Source organism: Harpia harpyja, chromosome 3 (genome assembly GCF_026419915.1).
Source record: "Harpia harpyja isolate bHarHar1 chromosome 3, bHarHar1 primary haplotype, whole genome shotgun sequence".
NCBI lineage: Eukaryota > Metazoa > Chordata > Aves > Accipitriformes > Accipitridae > Harpia > Harpia harpyja.
Genome location: NC_068942.1, coordinates 74894533 through 74917662, shown reverse-complemented (window position 1 = coordinate 74917662; position 23130 = coordinate 74894533). Strand labels below are relative to the sequence as shown.

The 23130-nt window shown below is 39.3% G+C and overlaps 1 protein-coding gene across 6 annotated transcripts in view; it reads right to left on the bottom strand.

The window, feature by feature from the left end:
* Positions 1 to 23130, bottom strand: part of ESR2 (estrogen receptor 2) — a 38283-nt gene that overhangs the window by 3364 nt on the left and 11789 nt on the right. For 5 of the 6 annotated variants that reach the window (XM_052783420.1, XM_052783421.1, XM_052783418.1 and 2 more), the window contains 5 exons: positions 20791 to 20907; positions 10588 to 10887; positions 5385 to 5523; positions 2938 to 3071; positions 1094 to 1268 (listed from right to left, as the gene is read on the bottom strand). In XM_052783420.1, the coding sequence (XP_052639380.1) occupies positions 1094 to 1268; positions 2938 to 3071; positions 5385 to 5523; positions 10588 to 10887; positions 20791 to 20907 (865 nt within the window). Of the gene's footprint in view, positions 1 to 1089; positions 1269 to 2937; positions 3072 to 5384; positions 5524 to 10587; positions 10888 to 20790; positions 20908 to 23130 lie in introns of those variants that run through there. The other variant, XM_052783422.1, reaches the window with a different exon arrangement.

The window sequence follows — 23130 nt, the reverse complement described above, 5'->3', positions numbered from 1 at the left end:
GGCACAGCATAAAACCTCCTGTTTTAATAAGAAAATATAAAAATTTTGCAAAGATTCACAATGTTTATTCATGCCATGCCAGAACAAGAGCTCCTGCGATGCGGAGTCACACCACAGTGGGCAACCCGGGTGACAGCAGCGCATCAGAGCCAGGAGTCAGGTTCAGCTCTGGCTGGTCCTGTAGCTTCTGTAGGGCTGGCTCTCAAACTCACCCGCAGTTCACAAACTGGCTGTTAAAAGCTGCCTTTCGGCACAGTCAGGTCCCTGCTGCTGCCACCCGCTCTCCCAGGAAGCTGGTTGCAAAGGTGGCTGTCCCTCTTCCAGTGTCCCTACACAAGGTCAGATACGCCCATCTCTCCTTTGCATATTCCAGCCCGGTCCCAGGACTGTCTTCCCTGGGCACACACTCCACAGCCAAGACATAAGGCAGCTTTATGAATAGCTGGTCTCTGGGTAATAATTTAAAATGACAAACAGCCTGAAAATTAAAGCATCTGTTTGTAGGACCCTGCATTTGAGTCTGCTGTACTGCAAGCAAAGATGAGCAGCTCAAGAAGGTTCAGGAACCAGCAGGGAGCAGAGGAGCTGCTTCCCATGGGGAAAGCAGGCGTGTGGCACTGCTGTAGCATGAGTCACTTGGCAAAAATGCTGTGGTTCCGAATAAAAGACAACAAATTTGGCCTGGGACAGACATGGCACCCAAAGTACACTTTGCTCCACCAAAACTCGCACTGCAGATCAGTTTTGAAAGAGACTTTTATTTTGGACAGAAGAGTTTTGATGGGTGGGTGGCATTTTTTTTTTAAAGGCTGAATTTGTGTTATTATTGTTAAACATTTCAGGCAGATGCATCATGAACAATTTAATGTAATACCATTAAGACAGCATTTTAATATCAACACAATGTTTTTAAGTGCCAGCAAGCACTTGAGTATATTGCCTATTTAGTTGTGCTGGGAAGGAAATCCTTACAATGAAGAGAGATGAAGAGCAGTACCAGGATTCCGTCAGGAATGCTCCGGAGTTCAAGCCTTGCTTTGTTGCTCTAAAAACACTAACACCTTACACGTTACACACATTCTGTAAAATTTACCTCGCGTGTCTGACGTGAGAGAGGAGCATCAACAAATTGGCCAGACGAGTTGTCTGCTGCTGCGAGGGGATTCCACTCTTTGCAATAACCCACACCAAAGCATCGGTGACTACATTAAGCAGGTGATGCAGCTTCCTGTTGCTTTCAGGTTCTTCTGCTGACAAGGGAAACATGCCTAACCAAGAGAAGAGAAGGAATTACTTCCTGCTCACGAGGAAGAAAAAAAAAGCTACGACTGTAGATTTTTTTCTGATGTAATATTTCAACAAGATTAAGGAAGATACATTACCTGACACCCCACCTCAAGACTGTACAAACGATGCTCCATGTGCTACACCAAGCTCTGACTTATATTCCTCTGCCAAAATTTGACAGTCACATTATTTGCAAACTGAGTAACTCTCCCAAATCCTCCTAAGACAACATGTTGAACATAGACCCTTCAGTCCAGAGAATGGACATGCTCTCCATTCTCCAGGGATTTTTTCCTTTGAATCACTCTGTACCTTGTAGTTTTGTAACTATTATGAATTATAGCATTATGCTTGCTCTAATCCCTTCTTGCTGAAAAAAACTTTTTTCTCTGATTATATCCTAGGGAGGGAGGAGAACATGGTGAGAGACGCTGCTCATAGACCCAGCGTGCCACAGTGTCCCTACAGCTCACTAAGGGTGCCATAATACAGCACTTGCCTACAGTGAGAAACCTTAAAAGTCAGCAAAAGCAAAAAGAGGGGATTGGGGATATGAAGAGGGAAGAGAAGAAATCACCACTAGGAAGGTCTGGAAACACACAATAACATTATTTATAGAGCAGAAGAGACCTGGGCCAAAAAAAAAAAAAATCCTCCCAAAGATACTTATGGAAGGACAAAGCTCCAGAATACCTTGAAAATTAGGAGTAAAAGAGTAACTTTGACAAGAAAGGAGGGCAGGGAGAGGTGAAAGGAGAGGTTTTTTTGAGATGTGAGGCTCTGAAGAAAATATGGCTGATGAACATGGGGTTTTTGTTGGGTTTTTTGGTTGGTTGGTTGTTCTGGGTTTTTTTAAGACAAAAGAACAGCTTTCATTGTCTGTCGAAAGAATGGTATCCATCTATAAACAAGTGGGATAACAGCTGGACTATTCCCCTTCAGAACTGGGCTGAGAATTATGCAGCAGCTCCTTGCTGAAAACAGTAGATGTAAGTAGTTAGCTGTTATTTTGTTGTTGGATTTTTTTAACAAAGTTAATTACAAAATGTTCTGGGGAATAAAATTATTTTACTGCAGACTACCCTAAGCTAGCAAACACACACTCCTATTTGCCTTTTGTAAAAGGCCGCAAAGCAAAGCTCCTATCCTGAAATTAATCTTGCAGAACTGTTGAGTACTTTCAATCATTTCTACCAATTAATTACCATTAAATAGGAACATTTAAGCCCAATTAATCATGACTTGGTTGAGTAACTAGTTTTACTAGAATTAAGAACTAAGTACAGGTCTGTAGAACTGCACAGCAACTTTACACATGACCAGGATCCACGGAGATACGAGCAAAGGTTCTCATTGAAAAGGACATACCCACAGCCTGGGCCATGAGCCCCACTATGTGACAAGATTTCAGACTTTGGGTCTTTCATGCAGTTCTTACAACAGGAGCTAGATCCTAAATGCAGCAAATGATACAGCTCAAGAAGTTTCTTGAGCAAAAATCCTTACAATCTGACAGAAGTCCTTTCTTAGTGTTCTCTTTCAATGGCTTTATCTCATTTGACATTTCTGCCATTTTAGAGGCTGATTTCCCAGCCACCCTCAAAATAAAAAGTACAATTTGGTGAGTGTCAGAGTCAACCACATACTCACTGGAATTGAGGAGGATCATTGCCTTGACACACAGATACTCCTTGTGCTGCAGTTTCAGCTCTCGGAACCTTGAGGTCATGGCCAGGAGCATATCAAAGATCTCCAAAATTCCCTCTACGCATTTCCCCTCATCCCTATGGAAACACATTTAAAATGTTACTGAAAAAGTAGAATTAAGGAACTCTGACTCAGCTAGATAAAAGTCAAAGCACAAAGGAGGCTGCAAAAGGCCTATCCATCTCATCCTTGGGAGAATTCAAAAGGTACTATCATGAAATCTAAATTGAAAATTACACTGGTATAAAAGGTCAGCACCTCTAAGAAACTGATTTTCTCTTTAAAGCGCATGCAGGATTGACTGCAGGTAAGTATGACCAAATTTCTGTAAGAGGCTTTAATGCTGCAGCCAGTAGAATTCTGGATAATCAGTTTGAAACTGTAGTGCAGGGCACAGTACCACCTTGAATCATCTTCCAGATTTGTTTCACAAGGAGTTAATACCACAACCGGTGACATCATTATTTGTACCTGACAGAGGCCTCAGGACTTGGTGAATAAGAAAGACCCCCTAAAATAAGTTTCTTGGAACAATAAGACATTTTTAAAGATAAAACAACCTCTCTCCCCATTCCCCAGCACCTTTTTCTGTGAAGGTGTTTAAATGTAAATAGATTTTTTGGTTTTTGGTGGTTTTGTGATTTGGTTATTTTTATGTTTGCAAGTGTTTACTGAATGCAACTTTCTCCATTTTGGATATTAGAAATGGTCCCATCCTCTCATCTAAAAACCCCCAAACAACCCTAAGCCATTCCAATGGGTTTAAAATTAAGCAGCAGCAAATTTCAAACCACTGAAGTTACAGTTGCTGGTTTTTTATTAGTTTTTTTTCACATGTACTGGACTTTAAAAAGTCATTAAGCTCTATGACACAGTATTCAAAGAGATTCTTTTTATACTGTCTGTAATATGAGCTTTTTTCCTCTGTAATGTTTTTAAGATGAGACAGACTTAAGCACAGCAGTGCAGGAGAATTAAAGAACTTTACTCCTCTACTGGATCCCTAAGAGGAAAGAGCTGAGTCTTCAGGCTGCGAGGCAGTCACAGGCAGATAACACTAACCAGGTGCAGCAAGTACTGCCTGCAGAAAGGCAGCTGCCTGAATATTGCCCAGTTTCCCATGTTCCTCATAGCAAAGGAGAATTTTAAGCTTTGGAGAACGACAGGCAGCTGCCAGTTTCAAAACAAAGACACAAGCATCAGAGGAGTACTTGTCTACAAAGATTATGTAGGGGATGCATCTGAAGTTCAGCTAAGATAAAAACGATCAAGTTACAGACCCGTTTCATATATTCTTCTCTTAAAAAAAATAAAATTACAGCATGCCCAGATACTTGCTAGCTCCTACTCTGCTGTGTCTTGTGGAGATGAAGGAATGCATCAAATAAGCTCACTCTATTCAGCACATATTAGCTCTCTAGAAACTAAATGTATCATACACTTTCAGCAATTTCTTATAATTGCATTGAACAACACAGCATGTCCTTGCTTTGAATTTATATGAGCAAATAATAATTTATTTCATATCTTTCATAAATTAAATTTGTTTCTCTTACTAACCCATTTTGATTTCTGTATCTATGATGATGATTATTACTGAACTCAAGCCACAGAACTGGTACAGATCTGAATTTCCCCAGGTTGAAAAGGTTAAGAGACATTTTAAACCTAGCCAAGAAAGTAGATTGTTTCCCTGACTTTTTACCAATGGGAAGCCCAGGTCAAATCCTTCTAAGGTCCTGTAGAAAAACACCCTTACTAATCCATATTCTTCCCTGCTGGTACATTATATGGAGAAATAATTTTTAATCTTGCAAATATCCTGCTTTACCTTGAAAAAAAATACTTTCAGTATTAAAAAGCAAGCTAGGGTTTTTTTTAATCCCTTTTGACTAGTGCTGCAATGTTCATTATTATAGCTATTTATGAAATCTGTACTAGGGGCAGGAAGACAAACAGGTAGATAAAATATGGCCTGACACTATGTCTGCTTTTTTTTGAGGGATGGGGGGAGAAAATCTATCAGCTGGAAGAAATTGATTAACAACGTAATGTAGTGCATTGTATTGATGTGTCTACAGTTTCAGCATCTAGGGACCCAGACCAAAAGGAACAAAACCAACAAAAGATGTGAAAGAGAAACTTCATATTGTCATGTGCTACAGGAATTAAGGAACTGGCAAGTTCAACAATACCGTTTATGCTTAGCATTCCTTAAGCCCCTATAAGGACGTGGAACCTCAAGACATTATTGTTACAAATACAAGTAAAGGATATTGTTAGATAAACTATTAATAGAATCTCTCATACTTAATCCTCTTCCTCTTACCATTCACCCCACCTCCAAACATGCTAATATGAAGTGTTCTCAAGAAGTTTATTTCTCTTACCTGTCTAGTACAAGGTCTGGTGCAAAAATTAGTTTCCCAGGATGGTCGATTGATCTCCACATCAAACCAACCATTAAAACTTCCATCCAGCAGCTCTCCAAGAGTCTTACTTGGTCATAAAGGCTGAGATCAATGAAGCCTAAAATGATGAAAGTAGCATAAAATATATCAATGTGTTTATTTCTCTGTTTTGATAAAGACGACTGAGTATGTGAGAAACAAAAAGAAACAGAAAGAATTATGGGTTGTGAAGAAAGCCAGAAAAGGAAGCACTGACACCGGAAGGACCATGCTGCCTTCTCAAACAGGAACATAAATATTTGTTATTATTGTTGTCAGATCATCCACAAAACATTTGAAATAAAGCAGAGTGATGTTCAAGGGCAATTACTCCCATACAGCTGGTGAAACTCAAGTGACTGCAGAGGACCTGCTTTATGCTTGGCCACTTCTTTAGACGACAGTCCTACGGCCTTCTGAGAGCCACCAGGGAACCACTTGGGAAACTCATATTTGTCAGAGATTACTGCATTGCACTGCAGAGGACTCCTAAGAAAATAGTCTGTTCTTTCCCCAGAATGCATATGGCTGTTGCTTGCAGGAGTTTTTTTTAATCTCATAAGACAGGCATGTTTCTGGGTTTGCTGGGTAACAAGAACCCACATCTTGGTGCCTCTGTGTTATCATCACCTTTGTAAATGATGTGTGTTGACCCCATCCCATGCCTTTCCTGCTGCCTCCTTCCCCAAAATTGCAATAAACCAGAAAAAAAAAAGACAAGGGTAGTTGGTGAAGGTAGTAGTGTCCCCATTGCCTCCACACGCAGCATACCAGAAGCAAGAACAGAATTAATGTGATTGTGCCTAAAGCTGTTCCAGCATTTAGTTCTCTCCAGAACTTACAGCAAGGCATCAGATAGCATTGCAGCACAGCCAGAAGGGAGAGAGAGTCATTGCCCTCCCTTTCCCTTCCCCTGCAAAAAAGACTGGGGAAAAAAGACACATGGAAGCCAAATAAAGAGTAGTAAAATTTACACACCCCAAACCAAAAGACCAGAAGTGTAAACTATCAAAACGCAAGTGGGAATGCAGACTGCTCAGTCAAGAAGTAAAACAGAGATATGATGAAGACCAGTTCAGTGGTCAAAACCAAGATCAGGCCACAGTTTTCAAAGCAGAGCTGCTTTAGATATAGGTCTTTTAGCAAAGGTGCTTTATTTTCAGACAAGCTGGCATGTACAACTCTGCGTAGTAAAAAACCGTTATAGCCTGGCCATAGGAGACAGGTTTCCTGTAGTTCTTGCTAGTTGTCTGAGGTCTTAAAATACACACAGTATGTTTGCACTGTCAAAGAATCTGTCAGTAATTTATACAAATGCTCCAGGTATTTTAACCTTATTAAACTACTAGGCTGGAAGACAGTTGGTGACAGCCCTGAGTTGACATAAACTGGGTAATGCACACTCTCTCTTATCATCGCTAAAAGTGCTGCCTTTCAAAATCGATAGCCTTGCTCCTTATTTTATAAGAAGGGTAAACAGGAGCCTATGAGCAGTACCTTCCCTCCTGAATTTTGCTGTCACAGAATTTACTACAGAATTCACAGCCAACAACAGATTATCTGCCAGACACACACTCATAATTTTAAAAGTGCCTTTAGGAAAATAATCATGGAAATGTGAATAGTACAAACTGACAGTGGCAGTCTCCTGGGAAACAACAGCCGAAAGACATTTCAGAAGTTTATTTAAATAAACATTTACGCCAGCATGTGCTCATTTTTCTAGCATAAACAACCAGTTACTGGGATTAAAAACTATCATCTCACTTGAGCGAGATGTCAGACCAAGTCCCAGCGTTGAATCTACAGATATGTAAAGATCCAGATTAAGCCCGGATGTCATCTGCTAAAATCACATTATCAGCACCAGCAGTATGATTTATGACCATTGAGCACAGCTATTAGAAGGACTATACCTTTCCTTTTCCTAACAATCTTATGCTTTAAAAATTGAGGACAGCACATCACCACCACAGCTTCCATTGCAGTGTCAGAAGTCCTATTTTATTTGCTGCAGAGTACATTAAACTACTTATTTTTCTACGGCTGTACTACATGTCCTTTAAATCATGTGCTCTATACCTAATCATTTAATTATAAATTACTAGGACAAGAATAAATTTGTGCTGGATGTGTAGTAACTAGCAAAAGACACACTGCTTTGGCCAGCAACACAGTAGGTTGCATAATAAATCCAAATTTCAATATGACAACATCCTATTGGTTAGCAGTACAGGTTGAGCTATGAACCACATTGAACTCTCTTAGACTAGGTCAGCAAAGTAAAAGGAAATTACAGAAGTTATGTTCTGCCATCTGACAACTTAGAATTAAAATACTTGGAATTCAGAAGGAAAAAAATCCACGTGTCAGCTCCTATTTTACTGAGCAACAACAAAAATACAATCCATTAAGCTGAAAGTACAGACAAAAATACAGTCACAGAGTAAAACTCATAGCAAAAGAATGTCATTAAATATTAAATAGGAAAAAAAAATAAACTTTTATCTTTCCTATTTAGGTAAAAAGTTACTGCTAACATAAGCTTCTATAAGGAAAAACAAAAAGATTTTCTTTCACTTTTGGCGAGTGTCGAAATAATATACAGTAATAATTTAGAGGTGAAAATGGGCTTCTATCCCAGGTACACAAAAGCAAATATTCAGCTTTACAGAAAGTAAAATTACTGCTCACTGGGCCATTAGTCAAGAACTCTATTTTTTTTTTCTAAGACCTTACCTCCAGGAACCAGGCATGGATCTAGATGATTAACTTCAGGCAAGAATTTTTTGAAAACTGAAATTCTATGTTCTGAGCTTTAGTCATCGCAGTTATTTTAATGGAAAAAAAAAATCCACATTGAAGTAAATGCTCTAACTGCCATGTAATACATCAATATTACTTATAATTAGGTATGTATTAAACATCACATCTATTTTTGGCATTGTTCTAAAATGGTGTTTATTTCTGTTTTGTGTAACAGGAGTGATCATAAAAAACAAACATATGTGATAAATTGTCAGCATTCCTAGAAACTGTTTTGAGGGGGGTTGATTGCTTCAACGGGTTTTCTTCATACAGTTCTCTTATTGCCAAGAAAAAGGTTTTATTTCTGACATATGTTGAAAATAAACTAAAAGTGATCAATGTCAAAATTCGGGTTGGTTTGGAAACCAAACTTTTAAAAAATTCAAAAAATTAATCTCAACTGGGTGATGTTTTGGGTTTGTGGTTGCTTTTTTAAAAAAAAAGCTACCATAATTAAAATAAATAGAAATTAAGAACAATCAGAAAAAGGAAAAGGTTGGTTTGGGTGGTTTTTTCCCATTCAAATATTGCTTAAAACGACGTCGTTTTCCAAGACTTTCCCTGGTTTTCCTTCACAATTCACTTTCTACCTGATTAACATAACTATATAGAGTCCTCTGAAATGGTACTTTTTAATCAAGTTTTTTTTATGATTAGACAAGAAATTATAGCAATAGACACCCCTTATGGATACTTACTTCACAGTTATTTTCAGAGTTTCTTAAATCAGGAAAAATTAGGATTAAGGATTTAGGCTCTCAGTTTAAAATATTCCACATTGATGGCAAAAGCACTATCACTTTGCAAATCGCTAGTGGGATTTAAGATGCTTGTGCTGTGCGAGCGTCTCGTCCCCAGCAGCTCAGCCGCTGACCTGGGATTTGCACACCCTAAAACCATCACACCTGAACCCTCCGACACAGCGGCTGAGCCGTGGAGGCTGTAATCTGCAACTAGCAGATGTGGTCCAGCAGCTAGAGCTGGTAGCACCTTCAGCCACTCCACCTAGATCTGAAATAAGATACGCTTCCCTTCTTCTAAAGTCTTAGTTTAAGGATTATATGAAACATTCTCCACCAAACTTGTTTCCTGTACTGTGTACACAGTCAGTTTATTTCTAGACGTAAGGATTACTGTCATGAATTCCTGTGTGCGTATTCAAGCAGGAGCAAGTGCTGTTCATAGTGCACGAGCATGACAAGACCAGGGCAAGCAGCAGCATGCTCTGGTTGCCTTCAGCATAAAATCCGAGAGGAGCCATGGTGTGCTGGCTCCTCAGTCCTGATGGATGTGGGGTTAGGACTACCGGACGCACTGCAGAATGTATTAGCCATGCAAGGTAAACACAGCCATAGGAATCGCTTCTAGCAGAGCACTATATCTGAAGTTAAGGATTTAGCCCCATGCTGCTATATGTCTGTCAATTATTCAATGCTTCTTTCAGCTCACTATTACTAGTTGGTCACCTTAGCTCTCACTAAAGGGCCACAGTCTGCGGCTTAGTGTATGCCAGCCAGCAAGTTTTCTGCACAGCGTTGCCAACTATCTTCTCTGTGTGCTGCCTGCTTTTATTCTGGCTTTTATTCTTTATTCTGACTGTTTCAATCGTGGGCGCTTCATGGAGAAGGAATTGCAAATGCTCACCACTTCTAGTTTGTAAGAAGTAAAATGGTACGTTGCCACAATACTGGGGTCACATTTGAGACATTCAAGGCAATAACGCATGTAGTTGTACTTCAGTGCATGTTCTTTGTGTTGCCAACAACCAAAAGCATCCTTATTGATTTTTGTTTCAAAGGAGAGCACACAATAATTTTGAGATCGATACTGTGCACCACTTTGCAATCTGATGCTCTTGTGTAGCAACTATGTCAAATGAAGCAATTGCAGACACTCAGTGCTCGGACACACTTCAGTTTTCAACTGTATTAGAAACCTTCTATCAAGATTCAAGGAAAGAATTTGGTTTTAATTTCTTTTTTATAGCAATCTAGTTAATACCCCTTTTAAAGAACCTTCTAAATCAGATTAATCAGGTGTTTATAGCTGATGAGGCAGAAATTACATGCAACACCAACTATGCTTTTTAGCAAACTGAAAAAGTATTATTTGACTAACAACCGACAGAAAATTATGGGCTAGGTTGTTGTCTAAATCAAAATACATCCAGGTGAATTACTGAGAGCAATAAATTGTCCATTACTTTACAGGATAAAGTACTAAGACTTTCATACCATACATTTACTGTGCTGTGCTATTACTTCAGGGTAGAGAATGATACATTGATGGTAAAAGCATTGACTAAAATAAACAAAAACAAGACTGAAATTCTTACCAGGAATTTTTTTGGCCCAACCAATCATGTGAACCAGCTCTTTATCTGCCAGTTTTGTCAGGGACATCATCATGGAGGCCTCCGTGAATGGTTTGCTGGGACGACTCACCAACACATTGGGAGGCTCCGCTTCAAGTAGTGTTAAAACAAACTGCTCCGGACTGACTGTGCTGAGCAGGATCTCTTTTACGCGGGTTGCTGTCTCATTGTATTTCTTGACTTTGCCAATGCAATGCACCTGATCTTCTGAATTACGATGGCTACGCAGGATCCGATATCCACAACGTTCTCTTCTTGAGCCTGACACGAGAGGCACATGATTGCATTCAAGTATTTTTCTCTCAGTGTTGCATTACATAAATCCAAATTTTTGGGTGAGAAGGGGGAAAAACCCTTTAATATTGGATGTTCTAATATTGAACATCAAGTTTCAGAATTTCTAGAGCATTCAGCATTGACTTAACTTTGTTTCCACTGACTTCAGCTGAGGCTTTTGTTTATTCTACTAAACAAAAAATAAAGTTTAGAAATGTTTATTTTTGAGCTACAGTTAACTCACTTTAAAAGTCCACGGGAAAATTCCCATTGACATCAAAAAGAGATAAATCAAGTCTTTAAATACAAATAAAGATAGCTGTTTGTAAATTCTGTTCTTAAATTCTGTTTGAGATGTAAACTGGGGGAAGAAAAGACTTCTGAAAGTCTGGGCCATGATGCAGAGTAAATACCTCAGCCAGAAGCACAGCTAGGCCTCACTGCTAGCTGGGTGTTCAGCTAGGGACCTACTGAGATACAACCTATTTTCTCCCTAAGTCCTATTAAGCCAGCAGGAGCTTCCCCAAAGCAAATTCAGATATCTACAACTAGAAGGAGCAAGCCCCCTGTTTGGAGTTCTGCATGCAGAACGCTATTTCTGTTACAAAGAGCAGTACTTTAAATTCCTGGACTTAATTTATTGTTCATTCTGACACCACCAAACATTCTCCAATTCTCTGTCAGTGTTATTGGTGGGATCATTGTTATCTGTTCTTGCATAGCCACCATGGAAAGAGTCGAAAAGCATCTCCAAAAACATGGTATGGGGATTTGCTAAAACATTCAGACATGGCTTCTACTTCCCTCACCCCTTTAGCATATTCTATAACAAGGACTATGTTTACTGATTTGCAAATAATCCTTGGCAGGATGTGCAACTAATGTGCAAGATTGTACCAAATTAAAAATCAAGATATTTAAAAATTGAAGTTACTGAAGAGATCCTTAGACTGGAATCCTCCAGCACTTAACATTTCTAATATCACAACTAAATTGTCCTCTAAATCTTTTAGAAGTTAATTTTTTGTGCTGGTCATCAACACTTTTACTGACATATGATACTCAAAGATTGAATTTTCATAGATATGAAAATGCCTGTGCTAACATAAATCTATACCAGACCGACATTTATTATTGCAAACATAGAGACCATGGAGTCTTAAAGCATAACAAGTTGTCTCATTTGGTTTCAGTCCCACTACTATCTTGACATTACCACATTTATGAAGTCTTTTTGGCGTGTTGCCTGAAGACTTCTTGCCCTAGTCACAGACTCTGGTTCTTCTTCATTAGGGTATGTGATTAAAGGCTTCATAAAGTGTGTGAAGACAAAGAAGCAGAGGAACGATGAAGGTAAAAGAATCCCAAGAACCTAACTAGTGACAAGTACACTGACTAGGCTACTCTCAGGGCTATCACAGGAGAATGATCAGCCTGTGGTCTGGGCATGACACCCAGCAGGTTAAGTCAACAGGAAAGGCTTTTCAGTTCACTTGGAGGGACCAGGCATTTCAAGCCACCTACTAGAAAGACTAGAGGATCTGGGTGTCAGCTACTGGTAGGGGGATATTTTTGGACCAGCTGCGCATGCGCAAGAGAGTTTGTGCAAAAGGTACCTGGCAGAACGGAGGATCCAGGGACCAGCGACTGGATAACATTGACTTTCTAAAGCCAGTTACTGGAGGGATCCATAGCACACGTGTGTTTCTGTGACCATTTGTTGGGGAGAAGGGCTGAGTACCAGCAACTGGGGTGAGGCTACAGACCCAGAAGCCATCAGCTGGGGAGATATGGGGATCCACAGGCCAACTATTTGACAGACTGAGTGTCTAAACCCAGCTATTGGAATGATCCATATTGTATAAATGCATATATTTTCCACTGCTTGTGTTCATAGGAGTGCTATATTTTCCATCTGTGCTGATCTATGTGGCTGACTGTGGATACAGGTATTGTGTGTGTATGTGCCTAATAACAATACACACTTAGACTTGCTACTGGACCTGGGGACGTGGCAATGTGGCAGTTTCCCTTGTCAAGCTACTGGATTCAGCAGTTCCTATCATTCTTCATCCATATGGATCAGAGTTATATAGACCATGAGTTATCTAAATTCCAACACGGCAATGCCATTCTGGCCCTGGGTTTCAGTTAGCAAAGAGGTCCAAACACAAGCCAAATTAAAAATAAAGGCAGTGGCGGCACAAAAAATTAATTTCAGATGCTGTTGACAAGACTTTGTCTTGCTAAATAAGACGTTGAGTGAATGCAGATTCTCAGTGGTGGAGGTTCCTCAGATGAGGTGGCTTTTCAGGTCATAGTCTTGTCTTGCCTTCAGCAGCTGTCAAGCACCATTTGAGTCAACCCGTGAGAAGGGTGAGATGCAAAGGCCAGTCAGGTACAACCTGAAGGCACTGAAAAGACTGGATAAGGATTAACAGAGTCTGCCAGGACTTTAAGGATGTGGAACTTTCAACTGCACATTGCTATCATCCTCACTTGCTGCCTGTTCAGTAAACCACCTCAGATGTAAAAGAGAACTGGATCACCACTAAAGAAGTTCTCAATATTGGAGAACACCCTCTACCTGGAAATGCAAGAGACTGGAAGACAAATGGGCAAAACCAGATCAATGAAAAGTCCTCATGCATGGAGGAATCCAAGTGGAACAAGGCATTTGGAACTGCAAGCATTATCAGCTGGAAGTCCAGCTTAAAGTCTGCACCATTTGGGGCAGGGATGGTTTTGCATCTTTAAAAGGAATATGGGTAGGATGAAATGGGTTGAGTACTGATAGGACATTTGCACAAATAATAGATTGAAGGAAAACAATCAATGATTTTCAGAACCAAATGCTTAGCCAATCTAGCTAGAAGTTGCCAGAGCAGCTGAACAGCAGTTAGGGAAAGATAACATACCAGCAGAGACAATCAATCAGAGCTTGAGACATTATCTTATGGTAGATTCATGAAATCAGACTTGATGATGATACCCCCCAAAAAGGTTACCTGCAGAACTACAGAAGTCACAGAGCAGTTTCTTCTGTCTGGGTAAATCCTTTTCTTCCCGAGAGAGTGAAAGGACAGTGAGGCATAGACTAATTTCTACAAAGACGCTTGGATGATGTAGTGAACTCTGTGCTAAGCCTCATTTTGGACTAGTGCACAAAGGTCAAGAGGAAAATCTTAAAGTGCTTTGTCAGCTTCAGAAAAACATTAGAATGGCACAGTGGGCTGCAGATTGTTCTGAAGTCATGTCATGCACAGAAAGTATGTAAATATTTTCCATCAGGGAAGACAAAAAGAGGAAAGGTTGACAGTGAGCTAAGCAACTGGAACAAAAGTACAACTGGAGACAGATGCAGAAATGCCTAGGTATCAGGGTGCTCTATCTACAGAGAGATCCATGGCTCTGATTTCCATATGAACGTGCATGTAGAGACCGTAACCTCCAGGAGAGATCTGAACTAAAGCAAGAAGCAACACCGCACATTGTTTCCACTATTTAGAAAACTGAAGCACATTGAACACGGACATCTTGAAGGACAGAACAAGAAAAATTGCACAGAGGGACTAAAAGCCATAGGGAGATGCAGGCAGAGGAGAAATTTTCTTGAGCTATCAGAAAATACCAACTGCTCCATGACATACATAGTTTTTGTTTTCCAGTACCTGGTGGAACTGTGAAGACCCAAAAAGAAGATACATGAGCAGCAGTCTTTTAATTAAACACATGGAAAAGTTGTTCAGTTAGGGACCATATCTAAAATGATAAAATCAGAAAAACTACTGGTTTAAGAGGGAGCTGGGAGGGGAGGCGATGCCTACTGACACAAAGAGGAAGAAATTCCAGCAGTTTGGACACACCTGCCAGAAGCAACATGTGGTCAAGCAAGCACTTGTAACGAGCTCATTGACCCTAGTTCAGTTCCTGGCACTGAAGTGAACCAAGTGTAGGACTCCACATCCTCTGATCAGCTGTCTTCAGCTCTGTTACACTGTCACCCAGACTTCTCTGTGGCACAGAAAATATCAGGTCTTTGGTGCCAAGACCTGAGTTATCCTTTCCAGTTCACTGTTGTAAAGATTTTTAAATAACATTTTGTAGCCTATCCAAAATATAAACATGCAGGTAAGAGTCCAGGTACTTTAATGCAGATCAAAGAAATCAGTAAAATTTTAACAAAAATTTTAAAATAGTAGTCCAGCATCCTGTTCTGATACAATCTTGTACAATTTTCATGTGTGCAGCTGCACCCCATGCTCCATCTTAAAATAATTCAGTCGGGTTGTGATACTTATTGACAGTATTAAAGGTCTCAACACCTGTGGAGGGTTCTTACCAGGAAACAGCAAGCCCCTTTAAGTTCAGGTTATTTAGCTAAATCAAGTTTCGTATATAAGCAGTGCTTATTTAAAAAAAAAAAAAAAAAGATCCATTTAAAACATAAAACCAGTTTCTGTAATCACATCTCCAGTGCAGAAAGCCAAACTAGGAGTGTTATGACATTTCTGCATAAAAAACTTGTTACTAAAAAAAAATAATATAGTTGGTGACAAAAAAAAAGGGGGGGTGGGAACCCCCCAGCCAAACCAGATTGTGAATTATTGTTTGTATTTTTTAATGGCCAGTTATTGCTAAAGCAGGCGAAGGCTGATTCACTGAGCAGTGTGCATAAAACACAGCTCGTCAGTAATTAAAAGAGATACCATTTATTTTCACATTAAAATTTAGGGGGGGGAAGAGTCTATTGTAAGATTACACAGCTAAGAAAACAACTTTTAAGCTTGCTAGTTAATTGACACATCAGAAAGTAGCAGCCTTTCCAATTAAAACATTTCAACAACGTAAAGGAACTTCTGTGCTTTTTATTCAAATCCAAATTTTAGGCAGTACTGAGAAATTTTACCTGTACATCTATTAGCATCCAACAGGCATGTATAAGTGCTTATAAAACTATACATTATAAATAATTATAGACCAGCTTAATGTTTGGCTTAACTAGACACAATGATGTGGATCAATCTATGGAAAGGTACAGCAATAAAATACAGCTTCTCAGACTAGGGACTATCTCCAACTTTACCATAAACTCCCTCACCATATTTCATAGCTAATATTCATTCAAATAAAGGTAATTCAGGCAATTGGAGGACTGCACAAGATGATCAAATCCCTCATTCTGCCTACAGCACTCTCCTTATTTAGAGTTATTCTTTGCACAAGAAAATAGCTGTATTCAACTAAGAATGCTGGACCAAGGGCAAGACCTCAAGCTACAGCACCACAGACGACATGGGTAGATGATCACAAGAATGTAAGAAATAAGACACATTGAAAAAAAAGTCATTAAAATGAGCCTGTTGTTCACTCACCCATGAACTAGCCACAACAAGTATTATTGGCAGTGAAACACATTATTTTTAAAGGAACTCCTGCTTTCTTTACAAATTCTTTGAAGATCACAAATGCCTCTGCCGTCTGATATGGTGGGCAGTTATATGGCATGTTGCTCCTTATATTGATTTGGGTCCCTGGCAACTGCTTATGTAACTAACCAGTTCAGCAGTGACTGCAGATTCTACCACTGAAATTATTATAATCAGTTTTTGTAAGTGTTTGAGCTTAAAACTCGCTCAAGTATACATTAGTAAATCATTATCACTCCAGTCACCTTTGAAAGTAAATGCAAATGTTCTGGCGAGTACACCTGTATTCACAGAGCAGACCTACTGACAAAGCAGCTGCCGTCTCCCACACATGAGAATATCAGCTGAAATTACAGTAATTTTTATAATCGCTAAAATACAATTAATACATCTGATGTCCAGAGAATGCCATGAAACTTTTTTCCCTACTTTCTGCGTGAAAAGTAAATTACAGTATTTCAAAGTGCTATCCAGAAACTGCACACAGCAGCCACACACAGGAGAAAGAGTGCCAAATCCTGAACTGTATCAGCCCACGGAGAAGTCTGTTTTTCTTTCTGCTAACTTGTGGAATGATGCCAGTATTCAAGGGCAGTATCTCTCCATCACTTTTTAGTATGGGCCCTCAGCCTCCTCACTTTGGGCAGAAAGGGGCTTTATCTTTGGAACATTTTCAACACATTGAGAACTGGCACATGGGGAAAAAGATAGAGGAGCGGGGCAGAGCGGGGGAATAAAAGGTAAGTCTAGTCCAACAGGGAAACTGAAAACTCCTTGTGGAAGAAGGTCTATTTGAGCCTCAGGAAGCAAAAAAGAAAAGCACGAGCACAGCTGTTCCCAGGGTGGCTATAGCGAAGTGATGAAGCAACTCCCCTCTTCTTTACTGCCTTTGGCAAACAGCCCAGTCCATTTCAGCTCCCCAGGTAAATACCAGAAATCTTCAAGAAAAGACCAATTTTATCCTGATCTGTTTTATTGAACTTGCTGGGTGGAGTTTACTGCAGTATTTCTGTTTTCCTTATTCCTGGTGGCAGTGCTTTGCAATTATTTTTCTACCATTGCTAGTAGTCCTAGTGCCAATATTTAGCAGTAGCTTTCTTGATTGGAACAGTAGGCAACACAGACTTCCTACAGAGAAACGTGCAGATGCAGTGTCTAAGACCCTCATTGTGCTTTTGGGAATGATAGTATATTTCGTAAGAAAATCCATTATCACCTTAATACAAAGCACCCTCAAGCTAGCCTCCCATGGAAATACCCATGGCTTGTTGGGTTGACTTCTTAGCGTTTATGAATGCAATGACATCCAAAAGAGTTTCAGGCCAGGAAGCTCCAAAGCAACACTTTTCCTACTGCCTCCTCCTGTTTTAAAGATGGCATGTACTGCCTAATCACATTTACACACCGAAACATATGCTATATACACCCTCACACATATACGTATATTTTTTCTCAAGGTGTCTATTGATAATATGCAAAAATAAGGATTTAAAGATTTGATGCAAACAGCACAGAGTTTTTATGGAGAGCTTTCATAAACTACAAAGAGGTAATTGAGGTTCTTTTGTCACTTCTGCTGGACAACAAGTCTCCACCGAGCAAAAAGGCATTTACAAACCATTCTGTCCTATCCAGGGTTTTAGCAGATGTGAACCAATGCATTCACTAAGTGACCTGGGAAAGGAGCAGAGATGAGGAAAAGCCTTCATTAAAAAGAAAACATACTCTTTTATGGCTTTCTACAATAAAAAAAACTGTATTAAAGCATGGCTCTAACAAGAAAAAACTTGGAAGATAATCACTCTGGTCTGCAGGAAATGGCATTTACACTTCATGCAAGAAATACAGTCTTAAAATTTTTCTGGTTTAAATGTCTGTCACCATGTGTCCATGCATCAGCATTACTCACAGCTGCCACTTAACTCATCGGGCAACTCAGATAATTCTGAGTAATTTTCATATTCCTTTTTCTAAAATTAAATTGTTAAGACTCTCAAATTAAATTCTCAAGAGTCTCAAATTTCACTGCTACTATTTAAAAAACTAATTTTTAAAAAATACTCTTCCTGTTGTGTTCCTATTATAGTTTCAAAGTGTCATTTTTGGCCTGGCACAGTCATTAATATCCTATAAACATTCATTATTGTAGGAAAATATGTTTATGAATATATGACAATATTAAAAAGGAACACAGGCTAAGTACATATTAAGATTTATTACTTGTAATACCATAGTGCCTATGAGGTCTAATCACAAACCAGGACTTCCTGGACAATTAGAATAATAGTATTAATTTAAAGAAAGCATTGTGGAGGACTATGTTACAATATCATAGTGGAATCAATCTTTACAAAAACTCTCCAACTCCAGAATTGGGGCTTGATAGAAACTCCTGTTGGAAAAACTTTGAGTAAAATTTTCAGTCATAAAGACGAACAAAAGACAGTGACACCATTCAGAAAGTAAGGTTTCAAAAGGAGTCTCTTTTGCAGTGTTAGGCTTTCCTTTCTGGAAGCCAGACAGCAAAGGTAGCCAAGACCATTTTAATGAAAAACACCAATAAAGTTGAGATGCATCATCAGTGCAGAGGAAGATAGGACTTTCATATAGAAAGAACTAGTTGACTTGAGCAACAGAAACTGAATGTACTCCAGGAGTACAAAAATAATACAAGGAACAATTGAAATTGTAGCTCTAAGCTGGGAGATATAAGCTAGAAATGAACAGGGAGGCTGCAATCATAACAGATCATAGAATGATTATGAACTGCCAGCGTGATGCAAGCATGAAAAAGGCAAATAGGATCCTGGATTGTATGCAGAGAAAAGCTTCCACAGAAACAGGTATGTATTAATGCTACTACAGTGAGGAGAGTTCACAGGAATACTGTCCATGATTCTGGTTATCCAAGTGCAAAATGGATTATTTCTGCATGCAGCAGATCGAGGGACGAGCTACCCTGATGACTTTCAGATTCTGTCTACTCTCCTATTTGGCAAGAGGAGGAGATTTCTTGGTTTACTGAGCCTCATAAAACAAAGGTTGTGAAGGGGATATGATGTAGTCCATAAATACAACCAGACCATTAACAATAAAGAAAAGAGAAGCCTCTAAGCTGCAAGACAATGTTGCCACAAGAACAAATGGGCATTAATTGTCCAGCAATAAATGCAGGCTGGAATTCTAAAGAATGTTCCTAATGAAACAGGCAAACAGCCTTCAGATCAGAGCAGTGGAAGGGTGAAAACACTGCCTAGCCTTGAAATAGAAATAGGTATCTACATTAAATGGGATGAAATGAGATGCATGCCTGCAAATCACAGAGGACTAAGCACAGTGACCTTCTCCTTTCCACCCCAGTGTTACTATGTGATGTTTTCCCAGCCTATTTCTATCATGTACATTGGGAAATCTGTAACAAACAACAACAAACCTTGACTGTGAAAGTACATTAGATATTAAAATATCTTTCAAGTTATTTTCTTCTTAAAAGTAACCTTTAAATTATCATCTATAAATGTACAACTACATTGAAGTCACATCGCTGTAAGTACAAGATAGGAGTAAGAGAAAAGGCTGGATAATTCTGAGTGGCACAGTGCCAAACAGTGGTTGTTCGCTATTTCTTTTGATGGGGGCATCATCTGAGAATAGCCTGTTAAAAAAAAACAACAGCCTGCCCACTGCCTTCCCCTCGCCGCACCACCAAAGCCCCACAAAAAAGCCTGGTAACCAGAGAGCTGGTTCTTCACATGACAGGTGGTCAAGCTGCTATGGGATGTTGTAGATGCTAAGACTTTACAGGATTAAAAAGAGGGACAATGGAAAAGTTGTCATTCTATTAATATATTAAGACCTATTAAATACAAGAACCTCTTCTAGACCAGAAGTCCCCAACAGCTAATTTTTGGAAGCTGAGAGTTGTCAGCAGTAGTTTCACTTAGATGCTAGTCTCATTCTTACACTCCTCCCGAGGCATTCACTCTCGCCACTGCTGGAGGCAGGATACTGGGTTAATTAACTACTGCTCTGATATGGCACTGCTGTTCTTGCATTACATTCAATGAGCAGAGAACAGTACAGGCTCATTTACCCCATATTAGAAGGGATTTCAGTTCTGTTTGAGGCTCAGGCAGCAGCAGGTCTTGGGTTCCCATTCTGCACATCACAGAATGCAAGTAAACTGCCTTCACAGAGCTCTGCAGAGGTACTATGGTTTTCCTGTGCTTAACCTACACCTTACTCCTTCCCACGGGTTTTCTTCTGAAAATGAAAAGTCTTCTGCTTCAAGAATCAGTACATTCCTTCCTATAAAACCAGCTTAAACCTTGCTCTAATTGCCTGTTGTGCCTTTTTAGGATTCCAAGAAAAAAAGAAAAAATAAAAAAAGAATTGACTGACAGGGAAAACAAAAAAGCCAGAAAAACCCAAGCAAACAACACAGACATGCAAAACTCACCACATTTCATCATTCCCACTTCATAACATTTCCGTAGCCGGCATGCTTGGCAGCTTTTGCGCCTGTTTTTGTCAATCGTGCATTGATTGGTAGCTGGGCAGATGTAATCGTTATGTCCTGCAGCAGAGTAAGAAGAGAAAAAACAACATCTCCAACAGTCTCTCTTGGTCATTTCCCAAATCAGGACCTTCTTGATTTTAAGCATGTCAACTTTTTCATTCTTATATCTAAGCTCCATTAATTTAACTGATGCAAAAATGCATATTTATCCTATACTGAAAACATCAATCTGTGGCCTCAAAAAGTAAACACACACAGACCGGCTTTTACTGATGGCTGTTAGATAACCAAGCACCTTCTAATACCAACTCATTTTTGAAAATGTGACATATGCTTTTGTGGAAATTTGCTCCCAACATCCATCTTCTTACTGTATATTGGGACTCCACAGATAACAGATAGGTTTGGGGTTTTTTCCCTTGGCAGAGCTGAAAACAGCAGTGCACACAGCTTCAGTCCTGCAAAGATTTAAGTAAACTACAGCTCTATTTACTGAACTCTCTGACGTGGTGAGTTCCAGGAATGAAGAAGTCTTTGGAGGACTGACCCTGGACCAAAGTTAATAAAACAAAGCAACCCAAGAGAGAAAGAAGACTAGTATAAAATAACGCATGCTGTATAGTACAAAAAAAAGCACAAGCAGAAGGTATAACTTTTAGATATTGTGGACAAGTGTATCTTTTATTTTCATCAGTCTCCACTACAGCCTCTTCTGTTGTCTTCTCCTTCTCTTCCACCTCACCTTGCTCCCACCCAAACCCCTTTACATTATTGTATTTCATTAATCAATAATCTGGTCCAAAGTTTTATTACTGTAAATTGGACTTGAGCATGCTCAGTCAAATAATCTCTTGCCAAATACTGGAAATCTCTCTTGCAGTAGTTACCAAATGATGCAAAAAATATTCACTCATTTACATTTCTTAAAAAACAACCTGAGAGAAAAGACATTAGGTTATTTTTTTAAACTTTAAGAATAGATCAGGAAAAGATACAGCTACTAGATTTTTTTTTACTTGATGCAAGTCCAAGAGTTCATGTCCCCAAGAGTAATTATTTAACTGAACCATTGTGACTATTTCCTTGCAAAATTAAAATAATTTTAACCTTGAATTTTTGAACTGACAATTTTAAAAAGAAGAGATCAGGTTACAGTTTGTCCTGTTTCCTACTGGCAGATATGACTGAAAAACAAATTACTGTTTATCACTCTTCACACAACATGGGGGGAAAGGAGGAGGAAGCTCTCTGTTGCACTATAACCCAAGCACACAGGAGTATGAAATGGTTTAAAACTCCTGTGGCCTTGGGATAATTCAGCTTGCAGGCAGATGTTCAGAGATGTGGGACAAATACACTACACTACAAACTTGGACAAGCAGAGGAGACCACACACTCAGTCATACCATCTAATTTTAATCAGGCATTAGCCCAACATTTTGGTTTATGGTAGGCCCAGAAGTTTTTTTATTTTTATAAGCAATATCCTTCATAACAACAGTTGCAACTGAGTGCTTGGTAGTGTTTTATGCCAAGAACTTACTTTGATTTATTTGAATTACAAACAAATGTTACCTGACAGGGTACATTAAGGTGTACAAAAGGCCACAATGGGTAACTTGTTCGTGGCCAAAGCACATGTGAGCAATGCAGAGCAGGCAAATAATTTTCCTGACAGAAAACACTTTGCGATCAAATGCAGTCTCCATTTGTGACAAACTGGAGACAAAGGTCTCTTCAATTATTTTAGAAATCAAAAGAACTTGCACCAGTTTATAGAAATTGTTATTCACCCATGCAGAACTTGCACAATAAATTGAAAGGGCAAACAAGTTTTGAATTAAATTTGATTCTAGTGGTGATGCCAACTCTGCCATATTGATCCAAAAGAAAATATCTCAAGATTGCTAAAGGCTTTGTGTGCAGAAGAGGAAGGGAACATTACAAACTGAAAAATGACAGGATTTTCTGCGTTAGTATGCGTACGTAGTATCCAGTGTCAATCCAATTAAGTTTTCACCAAGAGGCCCCAGATGAGGCGAAAGAACATGACAAGTAGAGCCAAGGTTAAAGAAATTAAGTGGTCCAAAGCTGCAATATGGTGCATAAGTCACTGCCCGTAGGCTGTGGTAACAAAGATGGACACCTACATTTAGTTCATATTGCAGCCACTCAGCAAATTTGAACTAAATACCAAATATTTAAGAATTTAAACACCGAAGTGGAAAGCTTAGATAGGGAGATCTGGCAGAGTAAGAAATACTGCAATGTAGGCTCTAG